The following is a 25,246-nucleotide window of genomic DNA, read 5'->3' on the forward strand; positions in this document are numbered from 1 at the left end:
CACTACACTGGAAGAGTTAACTCAATTTACTAAACACCGCACCATGAAGATGTTTTTTTTTTCTTATTGCTAGTGGGGTGGGACTAAGTCCCTTGTACTGCGGCCACTTCTGGCCTATTGTACCAGTTGAAGACGTATGAAGGAGTGGAGATAAATATCCACATTCTCAAGCTCAGCCACTACAGGGAAGCGAGTGGTCAGCCTCAGGTCCCTGTCACTTTCATCACGGGGAAACAACCCAAATACCCATTTAACAGGAGGCTAAGTGGGTCTACACGGTATGGACGTCACGGAGAAGATAAAAATCTCTTTCCACTGTCGCGAATCGAATAGAAATATGTCGATCTTCCAGTCGCTATACCGACTGAATTTTCCTTGTAATAAAAAATATAGGAAATCAAGAGTTCGTTTAGTTTTCTGCACGGAGATCAAACGCTTGTTTAATTATGCGATTTTAATATCTCTTTTGTCTTAGAACTATGGAAGAGTTCTAATCTGTCATTATTTAAGCGACGAAAAAGCGCCCTACGTAGTCTAGGGGTAACGTTCCCACCTCATGACCCAAGGTACGCGGGTTCAAACCCGGCGGAGGTCAGGGAATTTTTAAGGGCGGAAAAATTCAGGGAACAAGTCTTCCGGGAGGGACTTTAAGCCGTGGGTCCCGTGTCGTAGATTTACGGCACGTAAAAGATCCTCATGTCTCTAGGAGACCTCTGAGCAAAATTAGGCAACAATTTCCCGCCCAAGTAGTTTCCAATGCCTCTGGTAGATGGGGGAAATATCAGGTACCGAAGGCCGACCTCGTTGGCTGAACGGGGCTGATAGCACGCACCAGTACCGGTAGGGTATGGCGACAGTAGAAATTAAAGGGGAACGCACAATGGACCAATAACTGGTCTAAGTGCATGGGGAAACCCACCCCCTCTAATAATAATAATCATAATAATAATAATCGACGAAAACGATTTTATGAAATTTCTTTCAGCCTGAAACGGTGTTCCAAACGATCCCTGCACATTATCCCTGTGGATAAAAAAAAATAACTGTGCACTTTATCCGAATTTAGGATTGTACAGACGATTCTGATGGGAAAGGTGATCAACTTCTTCACGCCAGGGAATGGGATGCAGAAGAAGGAGGCGTGGATCTATGGCGGGGCGATGATTGCGATCCTCTTCATTCGTCTTACGTTCGATCACCACTACAATCATCTAAGTTTCAGGCTTGGAATGCGCGTGCGCGTGGCCTGTTGCTCTCTCCTATATAGAAAGGTGAGGAACTTCTCACACAAACGAACGTTTTCAAAAAAATAGCCGTCCAATTTCAAAAGTAACGGATTTCTGGAGGTATTTGTAACAGTCAACGAAGGTCAGTGACATTTCGCTACAGCTGTAATGTGTAGGTGGGTCCTTTTTCACCACGGCATGGTTCGTACTCAGGTTGCGAGTGGAGACGGCCCCCACATACGGATGGTAGCAAACAAACTCTGTGGTTTAGTCCGCAAGAGAACTATACCGACCGAGCGACCGCCGCTTGTCGGCGAAGATAGTGCCAACTTTAGCGGATAGAGGGTGTCGCGTGGTCAGCGCAACGGATCCCCAAGGCCGTTAATTCTGTTTTCTAGAGCGTAGCTGAGAACATATTGAATAAACAGTCGAGGACCGCAGACAATGGGTTCCTCCAGCTTGGGGAGTTGGGCGTGGGGCTAGCAACTTCTCACCGTAAAAAAAAATAAGCGAAAGAAAATGGATATGAGATTTGGTACTTGAAATGTTAGAAGTAAAATTGATCTTAGAGAGATTGGATGGGATGGTATAGATTGGGTTGATCTGGCTCAGGATACGGATCAGTGGAGGGTTCTTGTGAGCGCGGTAATAAATTTTCGGGTTCCATAAAATGTTGGTAAGCTCTTGAGTAGCTGCGCAATTGGCGGCTTCTCAAGAAGGGCTAAGCTCCGCGCGCGTGTGCGTGAGAACGTAATGTGTGTATTAATGTCTTCCGTCTGTCTGTAGCTACTGCGGCTCAGCAAATCCACGACAAACAAAACAGCTACAGGTCGAATTGTGAATCTCATGTCCAACGACGTGTGTCGCTTCGACTATGCGCCCCAATGCATCGGGTTCCTCATTATTGCACCCTTACAGACCCTCATCGTCACATATTGCCTGTGGACCATGGTCGGACCATCTGCTGTCGTCGGAGTGGCTTTCATCCTGTTGCAGACACTCCCTGTACAAAGTGAGTTAAACAGACTCTGATTCTGATAGTCTGAAATAGAAATTTCCATTCATTATAATTTCATACAAGGTTCGATTCCCGATGATGCCATTCGATTTTTCAATTGACCTAATCCTTCCAGCCGCAGGTCACAGTAGTAAACCGAAGTGAAACGGAGAGTTTCATCTAGGTAGGCCAAAGCCAAAATTGGGGCTGTAGCGCCAAAGGAAATAAAAACCCTTCCAGTCGCACTATGTCCCCGGGGTCGACTCAGCCTCTAACAGAAATGAGTACCAGGGCCATAGTGCGGTTGGAAGGGTTAGGTAAACTGAAAAAAAAATCCACCTCATCGGGATTCGAACCCGCGACCTTCCGGCTTGTAGCATAGTGTCTCAACCAACTACACTACCGCGTATGTATATGGTGGCAGTATCGTACGATAAACTGTAAATATAATCAAGACACCGGTTTGTTGCAGCTTACCTTGGGAAACTGATCGCGAAACTGCGGAAGAAAATCGCAGTTAGGACGGACGAGAGGATGAGGCTGATGAACGAGATAGTCTCGGGTATTCAGGTCATCAAGATGTACGCTTGGGAGAAACCTTTCGCCAAACTCGTCGAAGTTGCCCGATGGTACGTACTTCGGAAGGAAACTGACACTGGTACACAACGAGCGCTGACAAGGCCTTAGGGTGCCTATCTTCTGCGAATGCTTATACACAGATGTCAGCATCAAATACACGACTCAGTTCTGCATTCATAACTTGTACCCTTCTCCAAGTATAATTAGAATGATCAAGTCAAGGATGAGATGGGCAGGGCATGTAACACGAATGGGGGAGAAGAGGAATGCATATAGGATATTGGTGTGAAAGCCAGAAGGAAAGAAACCACTGGGAAGACCAAGGCGTAGGTGGGTGAACAATATTAAAATGCATCTTAGAGAGATAGCATTGGATTGATCTGGCTGAGGATAGGGACCAGTGGAGGGCTCTTGTGAACACGGTAATGAACCTTTGGGTTCCATAAAATGCTGGGAAATTCTTGAGTGGCTGCAGAATTGTGGGCTCCTCAAGAAGGGCTCAGCTGAATAAGTAAGTAAGTAAGTTATCTGTGTTATGCCCATAAATGTGAATTCCAATTGAATACTCATTCAATGAGCTGAGGCCTTCTTGAGGAGCCGCCAATTCTGCAGCTACAAGAACTTCCCAGCATTTTATGGAACCCGAAGGTTCATTACCGTGTTCACAAGAGCCCTCCGCTGGTCCCTGAGCCACATCAATCAAATCCATATCATCCCATCCTATCTCTGTAAGATTAATTTTAATATTGTCCACCCGCCTACGTCTTGATCTTCCTAGTGGTCTCTTTCCATCTGGCTTTCTGACCAATACCCTATATGCATTTCTAGTCATACCGTCTGTGTAAAAAAGATTACGGAACTCAAGAAGAGGCCAGGGCCCAATAAAGGGCTGTAGAGCCATTGATGAATGAATGAGTTCCTGACGATGAAGTCACTGTCAACGTCCATAACTGGAGATGATGAACTCCAATTCATCTAGTACATAATTCTGCGGCACACAGCGCTGTGCATTTGTTTAATTAGAGTAATTACTGTTGCAGGAATGAAATCAGCAAAGTCACATACTCTGCATATTTACGTGGGTTCTACATGTCATCCATGGTGTACTTAGAACGTTCATCGCTGTTCGCCACCCTTCTGAGTTACGTGTTACTGGGTTATAACATTACCCCACAGAAGGCAAGCATATTTCTTTGTCTCTTTTAGGCATAACTCGTGAGTCTTGATGCGCAGAAGCTTGCAGTTGCATTTCAGTGAGCACAGAGACATCAGTTATTAGTACCATCCGTATAAAACTGTAGTTCTCAAAATTTCGAGAGGGCAAACCCACCCTACCTCAACGACCTCCCATCCTTCCACATGCAAATTATCTGCATATCGACTTAAAACAGATACAAATACACGTAATTCCTAAGGAAGAGATTTTGTAAAATATTAAATTTTTCTTTCTAACATCTAACATGAAGGCAAGAATAATTTAGTGGACCCCTTGTCGAAACCTCGTGGAAACCTAGGGATCAGTGGGCAACTCTTTGAAAACAACTGGCCTAAGCATCTTCAAAAATATAGTGGCGTATAGACCCGTTGTTCAGCGGTGACTCTGTAAACAGTGGCCGTTGCTATGTAACGCCAGAAACATACACGCAAGCAACAACAGGAGAACTGTATTTTCTATGTTGTCCGTGCTGAGATGTTATAACCGGAAGGTTTGGGGCTTAGTTTATATTCAAGTGCCTAGACTGCCGTTGTAGCGGAAGCTACTAGAAATAGGGCATAATCTGCTGTGCTGAGCCTGGACTGATAGAGGCCCTTTATGTATTTAATATATTCATTATCATGTTTAACATGTAAAATGTAAATATCCTTTACATTATGACAAATGACTTACTACTATAGACAATGATTCTAACAAAAGACAGACCCATCCTTTGTCAGAGAGGGCGCCCCACAATAACAAGACTTAACTGTCAAACAGTAATAAATATCTGGTCATGAGCCCCACATTGGGCTCGACACCAAGATTGACTGACTGACCGATTGTCAGTCGCAATGTGACTTTGACTTGGTTTATAGACAGTTCTCTATGAGAGTCTGCAAAAAGAGGGCTTAAGCGCTTGAAGCTGAAGAATCTCCATTGTTAGAAGCCGTTCCCGGGGAACGGCTGATGAAGACACTGGAGGCTGGAGAAAATTTAGCGCGTAGCGATTTGTAATGTGCGTAAATAGGCGATAGTGTTAGCGTTATTTGTAGTTACGACCTGTAAATGGTCAATAAATCGAATGACCAATCCAAATGCCGTCTACGGTCATATATACACGTGGCAGTATGTTATACCTTCAGTTGACAATCTTTTGGAAGGAATGCGCTACGTTGAAGGAGATTTCTGACGCGTCGATGTGCTTCCAATATTATGTTGAGAACGGAATTAATTAATTTTTGTAACTACGGCACGAAGAGGTACGTCATTATGCGAAGAAAACGTATTCTCAAACATGTTTGAGGCATATTTTTTTCTGAATTAAATATCTGATGAAATAAATAAAACGTGGGACATGTCCCTCACTTACTGCAGTGTTCAATACAACAGTCATACCGAAGACCACCCAAAACATAGAAGCTATACCCGAAAGTGAACTACAACACGCGGTGACAAAGCAACCAGTCTTCAAAGAAAGCAGTCTTCTGGGATTTGGTGGATGTGGGATGTGGTGTTAACCGACGTTTTTGAGGAACGTATCGCCTCCATCTTCAGGGATGGCGATACGTTCCTCCGAAACGTCGGTTAACACCACATATACACGGTGCCAAATTCCAGAAAACTGCTTTCTTCAATGTAAAAGGTGTTGCCACCAGAATAATAAAAAAGTNCTTCAGTCGGACGTTTACAATCTTGAGACTCTTGTAACCATCACTGAAGTAAAAATTACCAATTAATTGTGGTAAAATATTACTGTTCTCAACATTAATTTTCCTTAAAATTTTCAGGTGTTTACCATGGCACAATTCTACAATAACCTCAACCAGACAATGGCCATATATTTCCCGACGGCAGTTGAATATAAGGCCGAAACGTCCGTTTCTATCAGACGTCTAGAGGTAAATCATATAATTATTTATTTATAACTATTTAGGAGTTCGAATACTAGTAGAGTCAAGAATATTCTCCAAGTCGTCCAGACTGACTCTGGGGCCCACCTCCTTACCGAGGGTAAAGCAGCTGGGGCGTGAAGCTGATAAAGTAATACCGATGTCAAGAAAATGTGGATCTATACATCCACTCCCCCATACACCTTCATGGCGCAGTGCTTAATTAGTGAAACACAAGGACAGCTTTACCTTCGCTTTACTGATACTAACAGGTTACCAATCCGTTAACATACTCTTAATGACAATCCTCAGAATAAGATCTGAGGTTATCACATCTGAAAGTTAAGATTAAGGTCTTTTGGAGCGAAGAAAATCGTGTAGTCATTTCAACCGTGAACATGGAGGCAGTAGTAACGAAATTATACAGTGTCATAACTCAGAAGACCATAATCCTAATCTTCAAAATTATTCCGTTTCACTGCTTTCGGAGTACAAGATATATCTAAACGTTTAAAGATTTGAACATGGCGTCCAGAACACCAAATTCACTGTGTAATTGGTGAGAAAGCTGGAAGGAAAGAGACCACAGGGACGACCAAGGCGTAGTTGGGTGGACAATGTTAGAATGGATCTTAGAGAGATAAGATGGGATGGTATGGATTGGATAGATCTGGCTCAGGAGAGGGACAAGTGGAGGACTCTTGTGAACACGGTAATGAACCTTCGGGTTCCATAAAATGCTGGGAAATTCTTGAGTATCTGCCGAACTGGCGGCTCCTCCAGAAGGGCTCAGCTCCATGAGTGAGTAGGTAAGTAACTAAGGTGTTCTACTGTTTCCCACGATCCTTTCAGACAAATCCTCGGCTAGTGTATGGCGTCAGTGAACCATCCTTTCCTTATACAGGGTGTTCCAGGAGGAACGGTCAATATTCTCAGAGGTCATAGTATCGGTCATTCTAAGCAAAAAAGTGTATATGTACATGTGTTCTTTTCCGAACGGTTTCCGAGATAGAGCTATTTCACTGTATAGTTCCAAAATTATTGTCTGTACAGTGAAATAGCTCTATCTCGGAAACCGTTCGGAATAGGACACATGTACATATACACACTTCTTTGCTTAGGATGACCGATACTATGACCTCCCACAATACTGACCTTTCATCATGGTACACCCTGTATAGACTTTTCAATTTCTGCTCCAGTAACTACTCCACAATTCGACGCTATATCAGAATTACTCATAACTTTTTTAAGTTGCTCATTTAATGACGCTGTCAGTAACAAGTGTACATGATTAACGAATGTGGAGTATTTGGTGGAGTGAGAATTGGCAGGGGAAACCGAAGTAATGGGAGAAAACTGTGATCCCATTGCCACTTTGTCCACCACTAATCACATATGATCTTACTTGGGATCGAACCCAAACAACCATGTCGCTAAGTAAAACCGTAATATACTGATTACTACTTTCTTCCTTCTACAGGAACTAATGCTGGAGGATGAGGCTCAATGCGCAGCCGCTAATATAAACAACAACGCACCAAAGATTATGAGTTCACTGGGCCAAGGGAAAACTAATGGAACTGCGGACGCAGGTGTGACCATTGTGAATGCTAGTGCAAAATGGAGTCCAGACCTCGCGAGAGACACCCTGAGTAACATCACACTCCGGATCCCGGAAGGGAAACTTTGCGCGGTCATAGGACCTGTCGGCTCGGGGAAGGTGAGCATGACAGAGTCGCAGAGTCTCATCATCTGGGGTGTGATAACGTGTAATCTGGTACAAGTTTCGGAGGAACATGCTCTAAAATATATGGAACTTTGAAGGCCGACGTATTGAAGGGCTCATCTAAAACTCAAAGGTTATTAAGCGTAAATAATCGTGTACGACAAATCGGAAGTAATACAGCCGGAAGGCACTATTCCGGCATGTATATACGAAAACCAATGACGACCGCGTACAGGATAGCCGAGATGCTAACTCGTGATGGCCCAATACGAAGTTTCTATTGCAACGTTCGGTAACAAGATTCAGAAAGGGGACATTTATTTTGGCCGGTCAAGGTCATTTCATCACTACTGATCAGTAGTGCTACCCCTTCCCTACCTCGCGCCTAGTACAGAGTCTAAGTGAGGAGAATAGAAGTGGAGGGGTGGGTGAAGGAGTTATGACCTTGAGTGGCCAAACGAAATGTCCTCGACTGTACGACTTCTATAATACAGTTGCGCCAAAAATAAAACAGTACTGAAATGAAAATACGGCCTGTTGATACCACTGTCTATTCATGTGAAGGCCCCTAACACGACAGAACGTTCTCAAATCCTGAAGAAATGGTCCGATCTCCATGTCCCTGAAACGTTCTTGGGTGACGGTAAGACCATTGCCTTCCCCATCCTCAATAAAATAGGGGCCTAATGTACCGTGTGCTGAGACAGCACACCATATCGTGACACGTGTACTATGTAGCGGTTTCTGGACGATAACATCTGGCCACTCAAAACCAAGGAAGCGAGTTGTCTGGCGACCACTTCCGTATGAGCGGAAATAATACTCAACTATGAATACTTCTTCCTCCCTCGAGAGACCCATTTCCAATAGCAACTGCACAACACAACTTCCTTTTCAATCAATACTGGGAACACGTGCGGCTGGAGCTATGCCCCGTCGACAAACGCACATGCGCGTTCGAGAAGCGCGAGTTTCAGTACTAAAATGTTTTGGCGCATACTGTACATGCAACTCAGCTATGGAATTCGCGCATTGAGGCTACTAACATATTTCAGAGTTCCCTCCTACATGCTGTAATGAGGGAGTTGCCAATGTACAGTGGAACTGTCTCTACCGGTGGAACTATTTCGTATGCATCGCAAGATCCCTGGCTGTTCGTGGGGACCGTGAGGCAGAACATTCTGTTCGGACAGCCTTTCGAAGCAGAGAAGTACAAGCAGACTGTAAGGATCTGTGCCCTGCAAAAGGATTTCGACATGTTTCGTCATGGGGACAGAACACTGGTTGGAGAAAAGGGGATTTCCCTCAGTGGAGGTCAGAGAGCGAGGATTAACTTGGCCAGGTATGTGCAATGTTCTCCACAAGTCCAAAGTATTTCGTCTTTCAGACTTCAAACTTCATTCATTCATTCATTCATTCATTCATTCATCAGTAATCTGTCAGACGACAGGTCCACAGTCTCTTCCAAAACAGTTCCTCCACTTAATGCAATCTCAACTTTCTCCTTCAAATAAAAATATCCTATTCTATCCCCAAAGTCATCCAGTATCTTCTTACGTCTTCTTCCTAGTCTTCTGGTCACTTCTATCCGCCCCTCCAGTTTAACCTCGAATACATGGTATTTCTGTTTTTGGAAAGAGACTATCCAGGAAAAGTGATAATGTGGCAGTTTTTCCATTTGCTTTCCACATCGCAGTACAACAGCCGTTCAAACCACTCTGGTCACGCCTGTTGCTATACGAACTTGAACCATCTCGAGCATCATTTGCTCTGTGCTTCAAGTCGCTGCTGATGACGCTGCTTCCGGCATCAGTTTTTGGTGTCTCTCTTCGTCTGATGCCTACCCTTTGACCTGTCCAGCAAGGGAGGCCTTGCCAGTAGCTACGCTACCGCTGGTATAGCTCTCAGGGTTCTTGGCATACTCAAAGCCCCTCACCACGATAAGGTGGAGACACCAACGAGGGGGCCTTCTAACTTATCTGAACACATATATATTAATTTATAAAAAAATATAATTATGTTGAATTTTACATTCTGGGTTCAAATGCCGTGTAGTTCTGAAAGAAAACGATGTTTCGGAGGACAGTATAGCCTCCGTCTTCAGGATTGAAGAATACGCTAGGGAAGAAACCAGCAAGCAGCAACAAGTAAAACAACCCTGCTTGGCTTAATCTTAGGACCTGAGGTTGGAGACAATACGTTGCTCTGGTATGTCAGTGAACTGGGATGCAAGGCATAATATTTCAGGGGATGGTACGCACCATAATCATAGCCATGGAAACCTCAGGTAGTTAGGGTTTATGATAACTGGGTGCTAATGACAATGTTCGGATCTAAGAGCTATTAACAAGGGGATAAATAAGAAGAGTAGTGAAGAGTTTCATAATTTATACTCTTACTGTGGTCAAATCGGGGGCACGCGATAGCGTAGTTGGTTGAGGCACTATGCTACAATGCGGAAGGCCTGTGGATTTTTTTCAATTGACCTAATCCTTCCAGCGAACAATGGCCCTGGAGCCTACTCAGCCTCTAACAGAAATATGTACCAGGAATCTTCCTGTGGGTTAAAGGGCGGCCGGCGCGGAAGGCTGACAACCTCACCGACATCTATGAGCCGATTGTCTAGAAAATGTGGGAGCCTCGACGGCCTGTTACAGGGATAGCTTTACATTTATTTTTTTTATGAAGTAAGTTTGGTCCGCAGCACACATTAATTTTCAAAATAGGAACACATTTCTCTGCAATTTTGAGTTAAATTTTATTTCAATATTTCACGTATTTTCGATATGAACACGGCAAAGAACACGCGGTTTCCTATACTCCGAAATTAAACGGTAACAATCTGTCCCTAACCTTCACAAATTGAGCACCATGCCATGAAGACGTATTGGAGAGGGCGGAGGTATAGCTCCACCATTCTCGACCTCGGCACTAGAAGTAGTCAGCCTCACACACCGGCCGCTTTACCCCTGGTACACATTGGATAGGTTTGGTGGGGTGCAGATCCGGTCTGGACCCTGTGAGGAAGGGAAAGATATCCTATCTCTGCCAGGAACCGAACCCCAGCTGTCCAGCCCGTAGACCATAGCAATCCCGGCCTATCCCAAACCCCCGGAGTGACTTTTCTAAACATATGGGTGATTTTCTGTGGCGACGTCAGGGCGGTGTACAGGAATGCGGACGTTTACCTCTTGGACGATCCTCTGTCGGCCGTGGACACGCACGTGGGGAAACACTTGTTCGAGGAATGCATCAAGACACATCTGAGAAACAAGACAAGAATACTCGTCACCCACCAACTGCAGTACATCAAGGACGCCGATATGGTCGCCATCCTAAACAACGTGAGTCAGAAACGTCTCGTAATATTAAACGTTATTCAACTTAGTTCCTTATAACACGCTCGTGTTTTTAGCCCCACGCACAACCCACAAGCTTGAAGACAACTCCTTGCCGGCTGTGCGCGAATATTAATTCGATATATTAGCAACTGCCTTCTATATCTGTGGCCCATCTTCTCCATCCGTAATCTGGGAACGACAGTAACAAATAAAGATTTGATGTATGCGGGAATTTAGACCAAATTAAATTCGGTTAGTCATTATTATCAATACGTTTAGAAACATTTATCTTCTCGTCTACTTTCCAAAAACGTAAAGGCAAAAAAAAAAATACAAAACTATAATTTTGTCTGTAATATTTTTATGGGTGTGAAACTAGGTCTTTCATATTAGGAGAACATAGACTGAGGGTGAAGAAAGTCGTCTTCTTGGTTTTGGCGCCGTGTATTCTTCGTTTTGGCTGACGTTTCGGAGGAAAGTATCGCCTCCATTTTCAGAGTAGGTGAATGGCTTGTGAATGCAGAGAGCAGTAGCTGTAACCCAGAAGACGACTTTCTTCAGTCATCGCCGTGAAAACCTCAAAAGTTACATAGACTGGGGGTGTTTGAGAACAGGGTGCTGAGGGAAATACTTGGATTCAAAAGGGAGGGACTAATACTAGGCTGGATGAAAATGCATAATAAGCTGGTCAAATATAATTAGAAAAATCAATTCGAGGAAGATTTGATCGGCAGGGCATATAGCATGCAGTGGATCGAAGAGGAATGATGAAGGGTTTTTATGGGGGGAAAAAAAGAGGAAAATGGATAACTAGGAAGAGCTCAGAAAAGTTCCAGGAGGAACCAAACATTTTTCTGTCCTTCTCATGGATTCTGATATTTTTTATGTATATTTTCAGGGAGAAATAGAAAAACAAGGAACATACGCTGAGATGCAGAACAGTGGTCTTAATTTTGCTAAACTTTTGGCCAAGGATGAGAACGAAAGCGAGATGGAAGAGCCAACACAACAAATTCGAGTGCGAAAGCGTATAAAATCAGGGATATCCAATGCGGTGAGTCGCAACAGCTGAATGTACCTCATATTTTGTTTCATTGGTTACTTATGACGAAAAAGACAAATACAGTTTTTTACTAACTTAGAAAGCATAACATTATCATACATATATTAAGTTTAAAACTGCAATATTTCCCTCTATTTTTATAATTATATCTGGTTTGTAACGCTGTATAGTTCCATCTTCAGGGTGAATAATTAGAAAAAGCAAGAGACTAGCGGAAATAAGTGACAGCCTGAGCACAGATCCTTCGAAACGTCGGGCTCTCTCCGAAATACACGGTGTTCAAATCCAGAAGAATATACTCTATAAGCACCGACATGATTTTTTTTCTTTGACGCTACAGCCCCAATTTGGGCCTTGGCCTACATCCATGAAACTCTCCGTTTCACTTCGGCTTACTAGATCTTAGACATTCGGTTGGGCCGCGTCATAGCTCAAACTGTTAGTCACTGGCTTCCCATCGCGGCGGCCCGGGTTCGATCCCGGGGTCTGGGCAAGTGGGATTTGTGGTGGACAAAGTGGCCCCGGGGCAGGGTTTCTCCGAGGACTTCGGTTTCACCTGTCAATCTTCATTCAAATTGCTCCACAATCACCCTCACCTATCATCTGGGGCTGGTACGATAGGCCAGAAGTGGCCGCAGTACAAGGGACTTAGTCCCACCCCACTAGCAATAAAAGAAAATAGATATTCGGTAGGATTCCTTGCGCGGGTGATCAGCTCAGGCCTGTACACAAACACATAAATACGCACTCACAAATATAAAAACGAAATATCCATGCCCTGAGTGGGATTCGAACCCACGATCTCGTCTTCCGAGCGAGAAAAGACAGAGCATGCCTTACCGTGACCGGCTTTATATCTGTTTTACTTCTAGAAAATTACTTCGTAAGATTGTAAACTATGTCATAAAATTCACAAAATCTCTTCAGTTTTCAGACATATCTTATCGTGTTTTCCTTCTACATAACTGGAAATTGAAAAGACGTTAAGTCCCGATGCCCTACTTTCTTTGATATGACACGGACCGCACAGAAAATGATGTGTCCAACGATTCTATAGTTGCGTGTGTATTCGTTGCAGCGGTAACGTTTATACTGAGCCGTTGCCAAGCAACATACACAGAACAGACGCAAAGACTGATGGGAGGGATTTATGAAGTACCCCGTTGACATAGGCTCAGGTGCGATGATACAAGCACCAAGTTTCATAAAGTTTAGTTCAGGTATTCAAAAGTTGATAACGGGGATTCACAGACACACAGACAATATGGTGATCTCATAAGCCTACTTTCTTTTTTTTTTCAAAATAGGGAAACTAGGCTAGAAATGAATGTTACGCCTCAATGTCGGAAACCATAACCTATTAAATTTCTCGTTTTGGGTTCTGACGCCGTGTGGTTTGACACATAAGTACCCATCTTTGTAGGAACCCGCAGTCTCCATTTTCAGGGTACCCTTTCCAGAAAACATGAAGTACAGTGACAATTACCGGCAGATGCAATAATTACTGTCCCACAGTCCGTAAAACCCTAAGCTCTTGAGATCGGTTCTCTGGTCACTCCTTACTTCACAACAAATCCACCGATCATTAAAACATTCACCTCTTCTCTCTACTTTTGTGCTCTGCACTGAGCTGAACTGACAGCTGACTCATTGACTGACTACACTGAAAAACTAAAAGCTGACTCACAATTCACTCGTCTGCTCTATTCTTCACTGAACTGATCGCTTTCCCAACTTTAAGAAATATTTTTAGCAGCAGAGACGTTTTAGGCGCGTTCGCGGGAGATCTAAGCACTTTCCAGAACAATCCATACGTTACGAAAGGCGCGCGCAGGCCAGGCGACGTGATCCCACCTACCCACCCGCCATCAGCTCCTGCGACGGTACTGAAGAGTTTGTATCTGTATTACAGGATGAGAATGAATCTTCTAGAAGATCAGTACGAAGACAAAGCACTAGACGTCGATCATCTGCAAGAGCAGGATCTATAAGTGGATCCTTAAGAAAAGACGGCAGTCTCAGAAATTCTTTTACTAGCGACGATTACCAAGCCACGTTGAAAAGATCCATGATCCAGAAGCACATGCGACAAGCTTCCCTACTATCCATTACCAACGTGAGTACAAGAGCAATACTTCATTGTTTCATCCCTGAAAATTCAGTGCTAACGGTTTATTATATGTATTGGGGACAGCAGGTCACTTTATTCCATAACATCATAATTCGGTGTAGCTCAGTCCGTATAGCTGGACGGCAGGTGTTTGATTCCCGGAAGAGGCAAGACTTTTCTCTTCTCAACAGCGTCCGGACAGTAACTGAGGTCCACCCAGCCTCCTATCCTATGAGTACCGGTGACTCTTTCCCCGGCCGGAACGTGAAGTTGACCAGCCACCTCCACCTAGTGCAAAGCTCAAGAGTGGTGAAGACATACCTCGATACGATATAGGTTTTCGTGAGGCCCACATCTTATTGACGAAACACAAATATTAATTTAAATAATTTTGGTCCTATTGTTAACCGCAGTAGTGGGTCTGGAACGGGGTCCACTCAACCTCGTGATGATTATTGGGAGCTATTTCAAGGAAATAGAGGCTCCGGTCTAGAAACCCGAGATTGACGGCCGTGGGGATCCGTTGTGCTGACCACGCGATCTTCAACATTTTCATGCACAGAATACAGAGATAAAAAAACTCCGTGAATTTTATCCCGGAAGCGAACTATACCGACCGAGCGACCGTCGCTTGTCGGCGAAGTTAGTGCCAATTTTAGCGAATAGAGGGTGTCGCGTGGTCAGCGCAACGGATCTCCACGACCGTTAATCTCGGTTTTCTAGACCAGAGCCGCTATTTTCTTGAAATAGCTCCTCAATTATCCCCATGAGGCTGAGTGGACCCCGTTCCAGACCCACTACTTCTCAGAAAAATCTGGTAGCGCCGGGAATCGAAACCGGATCTCTGGATCTGTAGCCAGGAACTCTGACCAGTAGACCACCGAGGCGGTCCAGAATACAGAGATATTAACCGTAAACTACAGACATATTAACAAAAGTCGTCCTTAACCAAAACTCGCTTCAAAATTGACACACATTTGTATATACCGTGTTTTGTTATCTGGCCTCTGTGTTGGGCGTGAAGAGAAATAATTATACCTAGGGGCTGTGTTTGCAGATACACAGGCCGTGAAGGCAGATTGAGTTGTGAGACGTCGAGGCTCCCACATTTTCTAGACAATCGGGTCACAGATGGCTGTAAGGTTGTCAGCCTTACGTGCCATCAGACTGCCCTTTATCTCCCAGGAAGATTCCTGGTACTCGTTTCTGTTAGACGCTGAGTCGACTGCAGTGTCATAGTGCGGCTGGAATGATTAGATCAATTTAAAAATCCAATGACATTATGGAGAATCGAACCCGCGACCTTCCGGCTTGTGGCATAATGCTTCAACCAATTACACTACCGCGTGCTCTTCACATTATGGGAGGAAGAAGGGTTACATTTTGATTCACCCATACATAACCTAACTAATTCCATGGTTCAGAAATTTTCTTGAGAAGCAACACCAGTTGCGCACCTACCCATATAACCCTATGATCTTTATCTGAGTTTGTGGACTACGACCAAATCCAGCGAAAATTCTTTTGAAAATGGCCAGGTATAAAAACACGGACAATACTTATAAGTGTTGCTTGCATATCGCTTGTCGCTTCGCCATGAAACTAATGCTATTATTCATATACTGATATATGATTACAATGCTACTGACCTTTTCTCTCTGTAGCATACTATATGCTTACTATTAGACAAAATGTGGTCCTTGTTAAGTGCTGGGCCTTCTTTGGTATAACTACCTTCCCCTGTTTTGGTGTAGATTTTATGTTATTACTTTTGTATAAATTTCATTTCTAAAAATGTGGTGAGATTTGGTCATAATTACACCCACATGAAAATAACGGAAAGCCGGAGGGAATACTTTTGTCCATCTGTCCAGCGTTCAGTTATATTAACTACAGCCCATACTGTATGCAGAGGCCAACATAACCTGAAGTAGTCAATGTCCACTAGTCTCGGCTTTCCACTTATTTTCATTTGGGGCCTTCTGTAAATAATCTTTTTGATTTAAATTGAATATTTTGGTGAAATATTCTTAAAATTCGATACAGTTCAACAATTCTCCCTACTCCATCTCCATGTTGTGTTGGTTACATAACACATCGCTTTACATGTGGACATTTTATTAATGTCATGTCTAACATTATGCTTAATTTTCAGATGTGGTATCATAGAACCTCTAACGTCAATCTCAATATATGAATCTGGAGAGCTTTTTCTAGAATTTGACGCCGTATAGTCTGATAGATATTTAATAACATTTCGAAGGACCCTGCTGACCGCGTCTGGGGTCTAGAGGTCAGAGTTCATGGCTACAGATCCAGAGGTCCCGGGTTAATTCCCGGCGCTACCCGCATAAGGCTGACAACCTTACCGCCATCTTTGAGCCGATTGTCTAGATAATATGGGAGCCTCGACGTCTCACAACCCTATGGGCCTTCATGGCCTGGTACAGGGATAGCATCTGAGAAGTAGTGGGTCTGGAATGGGGTCCACTCAGCCTCCTGAGGATAACTGAGGAGCTACTCTAATTGAAAAGTAGAGGCTCCGGTGTAGAAAACCGAGATTAACGGCCGTGGGGATCCGTTGAGTTGACCACGCGACACCCTCTATCCGCCAAAGTGGGCACTAACTTCGCCTACAAGCGGCTGTCGCTCGGTAGGAATAGGTCGCTTGCGGACTATAGGCCACGGAGTTTTTTTTTTGTAGTTGGAAGCAGCAGTTTCCTCTGAAACGCTAATAAATATCCACTAGATTATACGGTATCACACTTTCATAATTACTTCCGTGAAAATCTCTAATTTCATACTGGCTTGTGTGACCTCAACATGAAAAGCACCAAATACAGAATTACTTTCAAGGACGTGCTTTAAGTTATGCATAATCATAATCTCGAAATATCAAAATCCAATATGCGTTAATATTTGCATTTCAGGCTAAGGATGGAATGAACATACACTTTTCGATGACAGTTTGTTGTTTATGGATGTTATCTGAGTTGACTGACAAACAGTGAAGGACCAGAAAATTCGCTAATACAGTAGAGCTAGAAACAAGTCAGGATATTGGACAAGTCTGTCATTCTTCGATCATTTAAAGCACACTTTTGGTTACAATATGTACCACATCATTTAATATCAAAGAAATCTGCAATTTGCCCCCAGAGTATTTTTATCTATTTCGTATGGTTGTCACAACAAACAACAATTATTTTCCTAAACAGCATTAAACAACTGGACTTTTTAATCAAGAACCAGTTTGTTTCCTGTGAGGTACGAACTACATATATAAGAATTATTCAAATTAAATTCCTGCTCCAGTAAGTCAAGAGTATCACCGCCTTGCAATCCGAATATAAAAACAAAATATACCTGACTGTATCCTGAAAACCGTTTGGAATGCGTTAGAAAAAAAGATATAGAGAACCAAACTATAATCGTAAAGAGTTTATGCACTACTTTCAGAAGATGAAAGGAGAAGCCAAAATTATTTCTGATGGCGTTCATAAGCCGCCAACCGGAGCTAAAATATTGTGGAGGAGAACCAGGAAGATCCGAGGGGCACTGAGAAATATTCTGCACAACAAATCGTTACTGCAGTGCTGCCCAATCCCAATACATCGCGATCATCCAATCTCTAAGAGCGAGGAAACCATTGTTAACGCCAACAATGATCAACATAATTCGGACGGCGTGAGTCGTGTAGATAAGGAGAAAAGTTTCATGCACTAACCACTGTAAGAATGCAAAACCACACACCTCGCTGCACTGTATATGCACAAACTATTGATTGATTACATGTACGTGATATGTGTTTAAGTTAGTATTTCTGTAAGAACGCACATAAAACACAACACAGACCAGAACTTCGATCTTAATTACGTTGCTTAGCAACAGACATCGCGGTTATATGGTGAGTTCTCTAGACAGCGCTACCGTGAAGCGTTAACTTGGCGGGAGGAGCGCCCGAACCCTCCGCTTGAGTCAGCGCTCGGAAAACAGCGCTCCGCGCACGAACATAAAGCTATGCTAACTTTGACTTCAACTGACTGATATTCGTGCAACTTAATATAAAGGCCGCGCCATAGCTCAAGCGGTCATTCGCTTGCTTCCCATCGCCACGGCCCGGGTTAGATCCCGGGTCTGGTCAAGTGGGATTTGTGGTGGACAAAATGGCGCTGGGGAGGGTTTCCTCCGAGTACTTCGGTTTCCCCTGCCAATCTTCACCCCACCAAATTCTCCGTCATCATAACCACCCGGGGAAAGCTACAATAGGCCGATCAGTGGCCGCCGTGCCGAGTGGACCCAGTTGGACTCCACCCCCCACTAATCAAATAAAAAAAAAAACTTAATATAAGCATCATGCTAGAAAATGCCACGTCAACTTCGAACTTTTAATTTTAAATTATTAGTAACAAAATGGGAGTCGTTGAGAAATTTATGAGGCAATGTTACAGTAACATCTTTTTATAGCGTATTAGTGTCGGATTCTGAAAGGCGTTGCAATAAATAATTTGGAAACATACAATTATTATGTTATTTATTTTAAGGGAATTAAAAGAATATGATATCTACACGAATATTTCTATTTGCCTTTTGGTTTCACAGTGATAACTAATCAGTCATCAGAGCTATTAGACACACGTGACTATAAATTCTATATTAAATATCTCTTTATATATATTAAGAATTAGAAAAATTGGTAAGGTGAGAAAATGTATGTTATATCCAACAATATTAACGTAATCTGGCTCAGTATTAATATAAATTATAATAATAAATTTTGATCTCACCATACATGTTGAAACAATCGAAAGCGAGTGACAATATTTCTCCCACTATTTTTTGTTCATTTCAAATTTTAATGCTATTTTGAATTATAGAACGTAATTTTCAGAAAACTTTGGTCTTAAACTTACAAAAACATACCATAAAAGTCCACTCTAATTTATTCGTAACCGCATAATATTGTAAATATGGTTTTTCATATTGTCTGTCTGAAATATCTTCGACGGTTTGTCGCACCTTGAAAGGCCATCCTCATGAGGAAAAAGTCCCTTGTGTGCAAAATCTCCGATGTGACAATGTCAGTTCTCAACCTATGTTGTAAACATAACTTAGTAACCTTTTAACGATGACGTCATCATATTGTGACGCACCCTCAAAGATGTTTTAGATACGCAATATCTGGTGTTGGGTTGTGCCTAAAATGTTCCATCTTGAGCTTGGGATCCTGTGGAAGCTTTAAGGGTTAAGTCAGTGTGTTGCACGACATACGGGAACAGAAACGTGGACACCGAAGTGTGGCTTATCCCGTTCCTTATCTATGAAGTATGTGGTGGCTTACTTGAGGCGTAAATATGTCCGTATGAACATGTGTCAGGAAACGTATAATTTCTGAGTTATAGCTGAAAGAATTCTGGGTAGACACCAGAAGCAGTTCAGCACGAATTGTGTTGGTGGTCTTTGGTAGGCCAGCGTGTATTGTCACATCGGCTTGTAGGCAACCACTACCGAGATATCCTCTTACAGGATCTGCCGAAACTACTGGAGGATGTACCTCTGGCAGTCAGAGCACGAATGTGGCACATGCGCGATGGTGCTCCGGCACATTTGAGCCGCGCTGTGCGAGTTGTAACACAGTAACACACCCCGTGACCGATGGATAAGTAGAGGAGGACACACTGCATGACCTCCACTCTCGCCAGATTTGAGTCCTCTGGGTTTTTACCTGTGGGAACCCCCGAAATCCCGTGTGTATGCAGCTCCTGTTGACATCGCACTGTGGATGCCTGTCAGACTGTCCGCAACTGCCCCGGCGTCTCTGAACGCGTGCGGTGGTCCATGGTGAGACGTGTCGAGGCGTGCACTGACTCTCATTGCGGACATTTTGAGCGCTTATTATAAATGTATCCTTCCAGCCATAACTCACAAATTAAATGTTTCCGGACACGTGATGAGATGGGCACTTTTTTTGTTTTGGTAAGTGGAACTCTTGTCCAAATGTTATCCGCCAAATTTCCGTCACATCCTGTATATGATTTCATAAAACATCAATGTGTGGTTTTAAGGGAACAATACATTGTTACGTACTAATTAAAAACATTGTGATAACCAAATAGCAGAGAATTTAGGCTCCTCAATAAAGTTATCAGCATAAGTTCACTAGATTTTAAATTCATTGACCAGTGACACTTCATATTCAGTTAACACGAATTCATATTGTGCCTAACTATTTGTGTCCGTGCTAAAGAGTTGGTTCGGCGACGATGTGGACGAATGCGATGAAGAGAACCAAGAATCACGAAACGTCGGGACCATCAGCTGGAAAACATACTGGCGGTATTTCAGTGCTGGGAGAAGCATCTGTTTCTTGCTCATGACTGTCTTCATGCTTATACTGGCTCAAGTGTCGACAAGCGGTGCTGACTTCTGGGTTACGTACTGGTGAGTTCATAATAACATCGTCCGTGGAACTTTGCTGAAGGATTATCCTTCCGGCTTCTTTTCTTATTTTACGAAGTTCATTAGATTCCGTTTCTGATTTTATGAATATAAAATTTGACCGCTTCTGTTGTCTAGTAGTCAGAGTTCCTGGCTACAGATTCAGAGGTTCGATTCCCGGCTCTACCAGATTTTCTGATAAGTAGTGGGTCTGGACCGGGGTCCACTCAGCCTCGTGAGGATAATTGAGGAGCTATTTCGATGAAATAACGGCTCCGGCCTAGAGAACCGAGATTAACAGCCGTGGGAATCCGTTGCGCTGACCACGCGACACCCTGTATCTGCTAAAGTTGACTCCTCAATTAACCTCACGAGGCTGAGTGGACCCCATTCCAGACCCACTACTTCTCAGAATATTTGGCAGCGCCGGGAACTCTAACCACTAGACCAAAGAGCACTGGGAGAATTTTACTTTTTTCATACTGAAACATGTGTGTTCGAAGCTCCATTTTCAACGCGTAACACTTAATAAAACTCTTGTTACAGGACAAACGAAGAAGTAATAAGGGAGGCACATGTGACTTCCGTCAGGGAAAGACTGGCAGCAAACAAGAGCCACACACATTTGCCTCCACTTATTGAGGACACCACCACAGTCAGCAAGGACGACTCGCTTATAATCTACGGGAGCCTTATTGTTGGATGTATGTTTATCACTTTACTTCGCTCAGTCATGTTCGTCAAAACCTGCATGAGAGCGTCCATCAATCTCCACAACGAAATGTTCTCTTCAATTCTCCGCGGCGCCATGCGATTCTTCGACACAAATCCATCTGGAAGGATCCTCAACAGATTCTCAAAAGATATTGGAACCATTGATGAACTTTTGCCGCGCTTCATGCTAGAGTCAATTCAGGTAAGTTTCCATATCTCTGGCGTCATTATCACATGGTGACGTATATGATTAGGTCATGGCTAGAAACTACGATATTCTATTTTCAAATAATCAAGAAACCAACGTCGTTATCTCGTTGAACAAACGGAAATTTTCTTGTGTATGCTTGCCTATTCAATAACCCGGAATAGCGTAGTTGGTAATAGCGACTCGCTATGGTCTGGACGACCGAGGAGTTGGAGTTCGACTACCGGTAGGATCACCAATTTTCACTTCACGTTGTCCACCCAGCCTCCTATTCAACGGGTACCTGGGGTTGTTCGCCGGAGGTAAAGCGGTCGGGGCGTGAAGCTGACCACTAACCTCCAGCTGGTGCCGAGATCAAGAAAATTTGGATCTATATATCCACTCCACCATACGCCTTCATGGCGTAGTGTTGAATTCGTTGAGCACAGAGGCAAATTTACATTTTACTTTGCCTTTTATATGTATGACTACTGTGTCCCCTCAACTTCTCCTTTCGCGTGCATTCAGGTGCCATCTTTGGCATATCTGAGTACAGCCTCACATGGACAGATTGTGGCTATTAAAAAAATTCAAAATGTGGTTGAAAAATAGGTAATAGATTTCTATGTTTTAAAAATTTGGACTATAATATCTGAACGATGCTGAATCATCTACGCCGGTTTGCACATTTTTCTCATAAATATTACGGGGATTTGGGTTACTTCTAGCGGTAGCGTATTTGGTTGAGGCACTATGCTACAATCCGGAAGGTCGCGGGTTCGATTCCCGATGAGGTGGATTTTTCAATTAACCTAATCCTTCTAGCCGCATTATGACCCTGGAGTCGACTCAGCCTCTAACAGAAATGAGTACCAGGAATCTTCCTGGGGGTAAAGGGCGGCCGGTGCTGACAACCTCACCGCCATCTATGAGTTGAATGTCTAGGAAATGTGGGAGCCTCGACGTCTCACAACCCTGTTACCCTGTTTACCTTTTACGTCACATATGCTACGAACATGTTTATTATTGTCCTTTCCAGTATCAGACCTAATGAGCAGTTACGGATAGGGTCATCGAAAAATTAAATAACTTCCCCGTTTCAGAAATATCTTTTTTCTTTTCTGTTGATATATTAGGACGATTTCCAGCGTTAAAAGAATATGTGGCCCTGCTGAGAACTAAACTTCGGACGTCTAGTGACTTGGACACTCTTATTGTGTTTCGTAAATGCTGGGTCACGAAACGGAGACTTTCTCATGAATGACTTGAGATTTTGTCGCCGAATTCTACTTCTACACAGTGTAAAGGTAAAGGTACAGTCGTCCCCGTGCTTCACTAATTAAGCACTACGCTATGAAGGCGTATGGGGGAGTGGATATATAGATCCACATTTTCTTGACCAAGGCACTAGTTGGAGGTGAGTGGTCAGCTTCACTCCCCGGCCGCTTTGCCCCCGATACCCACTGGATAGGAGGCTGGGTGGGTCAAGGGGCCGGTCAGTAAGACGTGGAGAACAGAATAATGTAAATCCATGACGCCCAGAAATCTGTCTTACCATATCTGCCAACAGAAATGTGACATGTGCCACGAGTGTAATGATGTTTCACTTAAGAATGGCTTTTTTTGGACAGGTATTCCTAGTCTTGGTTGGTATCCTGGTCAACATCGCGATAGTGAACCCTTATTTCATAGTCCTGATGATTCTCCTTGGGTTCTGCTACTATGGAGTCACATCCGTGTACCTCAAAACTTCGAGAAATGTGAAACGATTGGAAGCAATAAGTGAGTCCTCTTTTAATTTCAAACTCTCAAAGTTAGCTAACGAATTCCTTGATACTGTGTCAAGTTCAAGTAAATGTTGTGGCCTTCTGGCGTTTGACAAAACACGATTGAACTCTCACTGCTAGGAAAACCTAATGTGTTACTAAGTTCAAGTAGTTGAAAGCCGAATTAAACGTAAATGCAAAGTTGTCCCTGTGCTTAATTAGGCACCTCGCCATAAAGACCCATGGGAGTGGAGGTACAGCACCACAGATTCTTCAACTCAGCCACTTTACTCTTTGGGGGGGGGAAGCTGACGGTGTACATTTGATAGGGAAACATGTACATACAGTAAAACTTGGTTATAGCAACATCGGTTTCTGCGACACCTTGTCTATTGCGTCAAATATTCAATGGTACGAACTAATTCCTCATAAAGCAACTGTTTTTATACCTTGCTTAGTACGACATGCACAAATGCATCAACCTCGTATGTAACGTCATTTTCATTCCTGAATTTCTCTGATATGGACATTGAACGTAATTTAGAAAGTGTGTATTGGGCAAGTAACAGGAAACAGATGAAGATAACTGATTACTGTACTCGTATCTAGGTACAGTAAGGCACAACAATTATTGTAATCTACTGTAATTTGGTGAGTAGGCCTACCTTTAATATACAGTATTAGTGCGGTGTGTATTGTCAGTGAAAAGCGCTGTAATATGTCTTTGATATTACACATTTGGGCAATTCCACGTTAATGTTACGTTAGTCTGTACTTAACTACGTATTTCACTAAAAAATGCAACATTTTAACTCGGTTTTTGGTAGATTTTTACGTGACTAACATAAGGCTACTGTGGAAGTGCCCATTTCGGTTACAACGACATTCGTTTATAACGACACTATTTTTAGGTCCCTTTGATGACGTTATAACCAAGTTCTACTGTATATGTAAAATATATAGCTAACTCCACTGTACAGGTGGCCCGAAAGTTATAAAATGTATACTAAAATACGTTAGAAACCCCTTTACTACTAATTGAATTTGCAAAAATTGTTCGAAAATAAACCCTCTATGTAGATTTGGGGGCACGCGGTAGCGTAGTTGGCTGGGGTACTATGCTACAAGCCGGAAAATCGCGAGTTCGAATCCCTATGAGGTCACTGGATTTTTCAATTGACCTAATCCTTCCAGCCGCACTATGGCCTTGAGATCGATTCAGCCCCTAACAGAAGTTAGTACCAGGAATTTTCCTGGGGGGTAAAGGGCTGCCGGTGTGTAAGGCTACAAACCTCACCGCCATCTGTGAGACGATTGTCTAGAAAATGTGGGAGCCTCGACGTCTCACAGCCCTATTGGCCTCCAGTGCCTATTACACGGACAACTTTACCTTCACTTTTTACCTATGTAGTGTCCATTGTCCCATATTCTAAAAACTAGAGAACACAACATTTCTGTGTTAGGTGTCTCCCACAATCACCTGAGGGCGGAAACAGATCCAGTTTCCGAAATGTTGTTCTCCAGTTTTCACAATAGCGGATGGACAAAATCCAAAAGCCCCAGTAATTCCGATAGATCTTCATGTTCACTGCACGACTCACTACTCTGTGATAATCGTTCTATAAATTAACTAGCATATTTCAGTCTCAACATTCTCGTTAATACGAGAGAATATTTTAGCGTAACTGACTTTTGGGTCACCTGTATTCTGTGGTTCTTTCTTTCAGCCCGGAGTCCGGTCTACTCACATCTGTCAGACACTATGACTGGCCTGACCACAATAAGAGTTTCAGAGGCAGAAGAAATGGTGCGAAATGGTTTCGATTCAAAACAGGTAGGTAAGACAAGATTCGCATATATACAGGGTGTCCCAGGAGGAATGGACCAAACTTCGGGAGGGTGTTCCTTATGTTAAAGTATGCCGATATAACCCAAAACACCTATGTCCAAAGTTGAACGGTTACGGAGATAATGGCCCGAGAAAAGTGTGGTCTTCTAGCGGGTCCACG

At 43.3% G+C, this 25,246-nt stretch overlaps 1 protein-coding gene across 1 annotated transcript in view; it reads left to right on the plus strand.

Annotated features, from left to right (window-relative positions):
• Window positions 1–25,246, plus strand: part of LOC111864333 (multidrug resistance-associated protein 4) — a gene marked incomplete in the record, with an annotated part of 69,332 nt that overhangs the window by 31,651 nt on the left and 12,435 nt on the right. Inside the window, 15 exon segments of the mRNA XM_033751468.1 lie at window positions 1,067–1,271; window positions 2,013–2,238; window positions 2,696–2,852; window positions 3,843–3,981; window positions 5,788–5,898; window positions 7,373–7,612; window positions 8,674–8,960; window positions 10,779–10,962; window positions 11,858–12,013; window positions 13,935–14,138; window positions 17,592–17,819; window positions 20,380–20,573; window positions 21,117–21,486; window positions 23,103–23,253; window positions 24,965–25,071. Coding sequence (XP_033607359.1) covers window positions 1,067–1,271; window positions 2,013–2,238; window positions 2,696–2,852; window positions 3,843–3,981; window positions 5,788–5,898; window positions 7,373–7,612; window positions 8,674–8,960; window positions 10,779–10,962; window positions 11,858–12,013; window positions 13,935–14,138; window positions 17,592–17,819; window positions 20,380–20,573; window positions 21,117–21,486; window positions 23,103–23,253; window positions 24,965–25,071 — 2,959 coding nt within the window.

Source organism: Cryptotermes secundus, unplaced genomic scaffold, assembly GCF_002891405.2.
Source record: "Cryptotermes secundus unplaced genomic scaffold, Csec_1.0 scaffold83, whole genome shotgun sequence".
Taxonomy (NCBI): Eukaryota; Metazoa; Arthropoda; class Insecta; order Blattodea; family Kalotermitidae; genus Cryptotermes; species Cryptotermes secundus.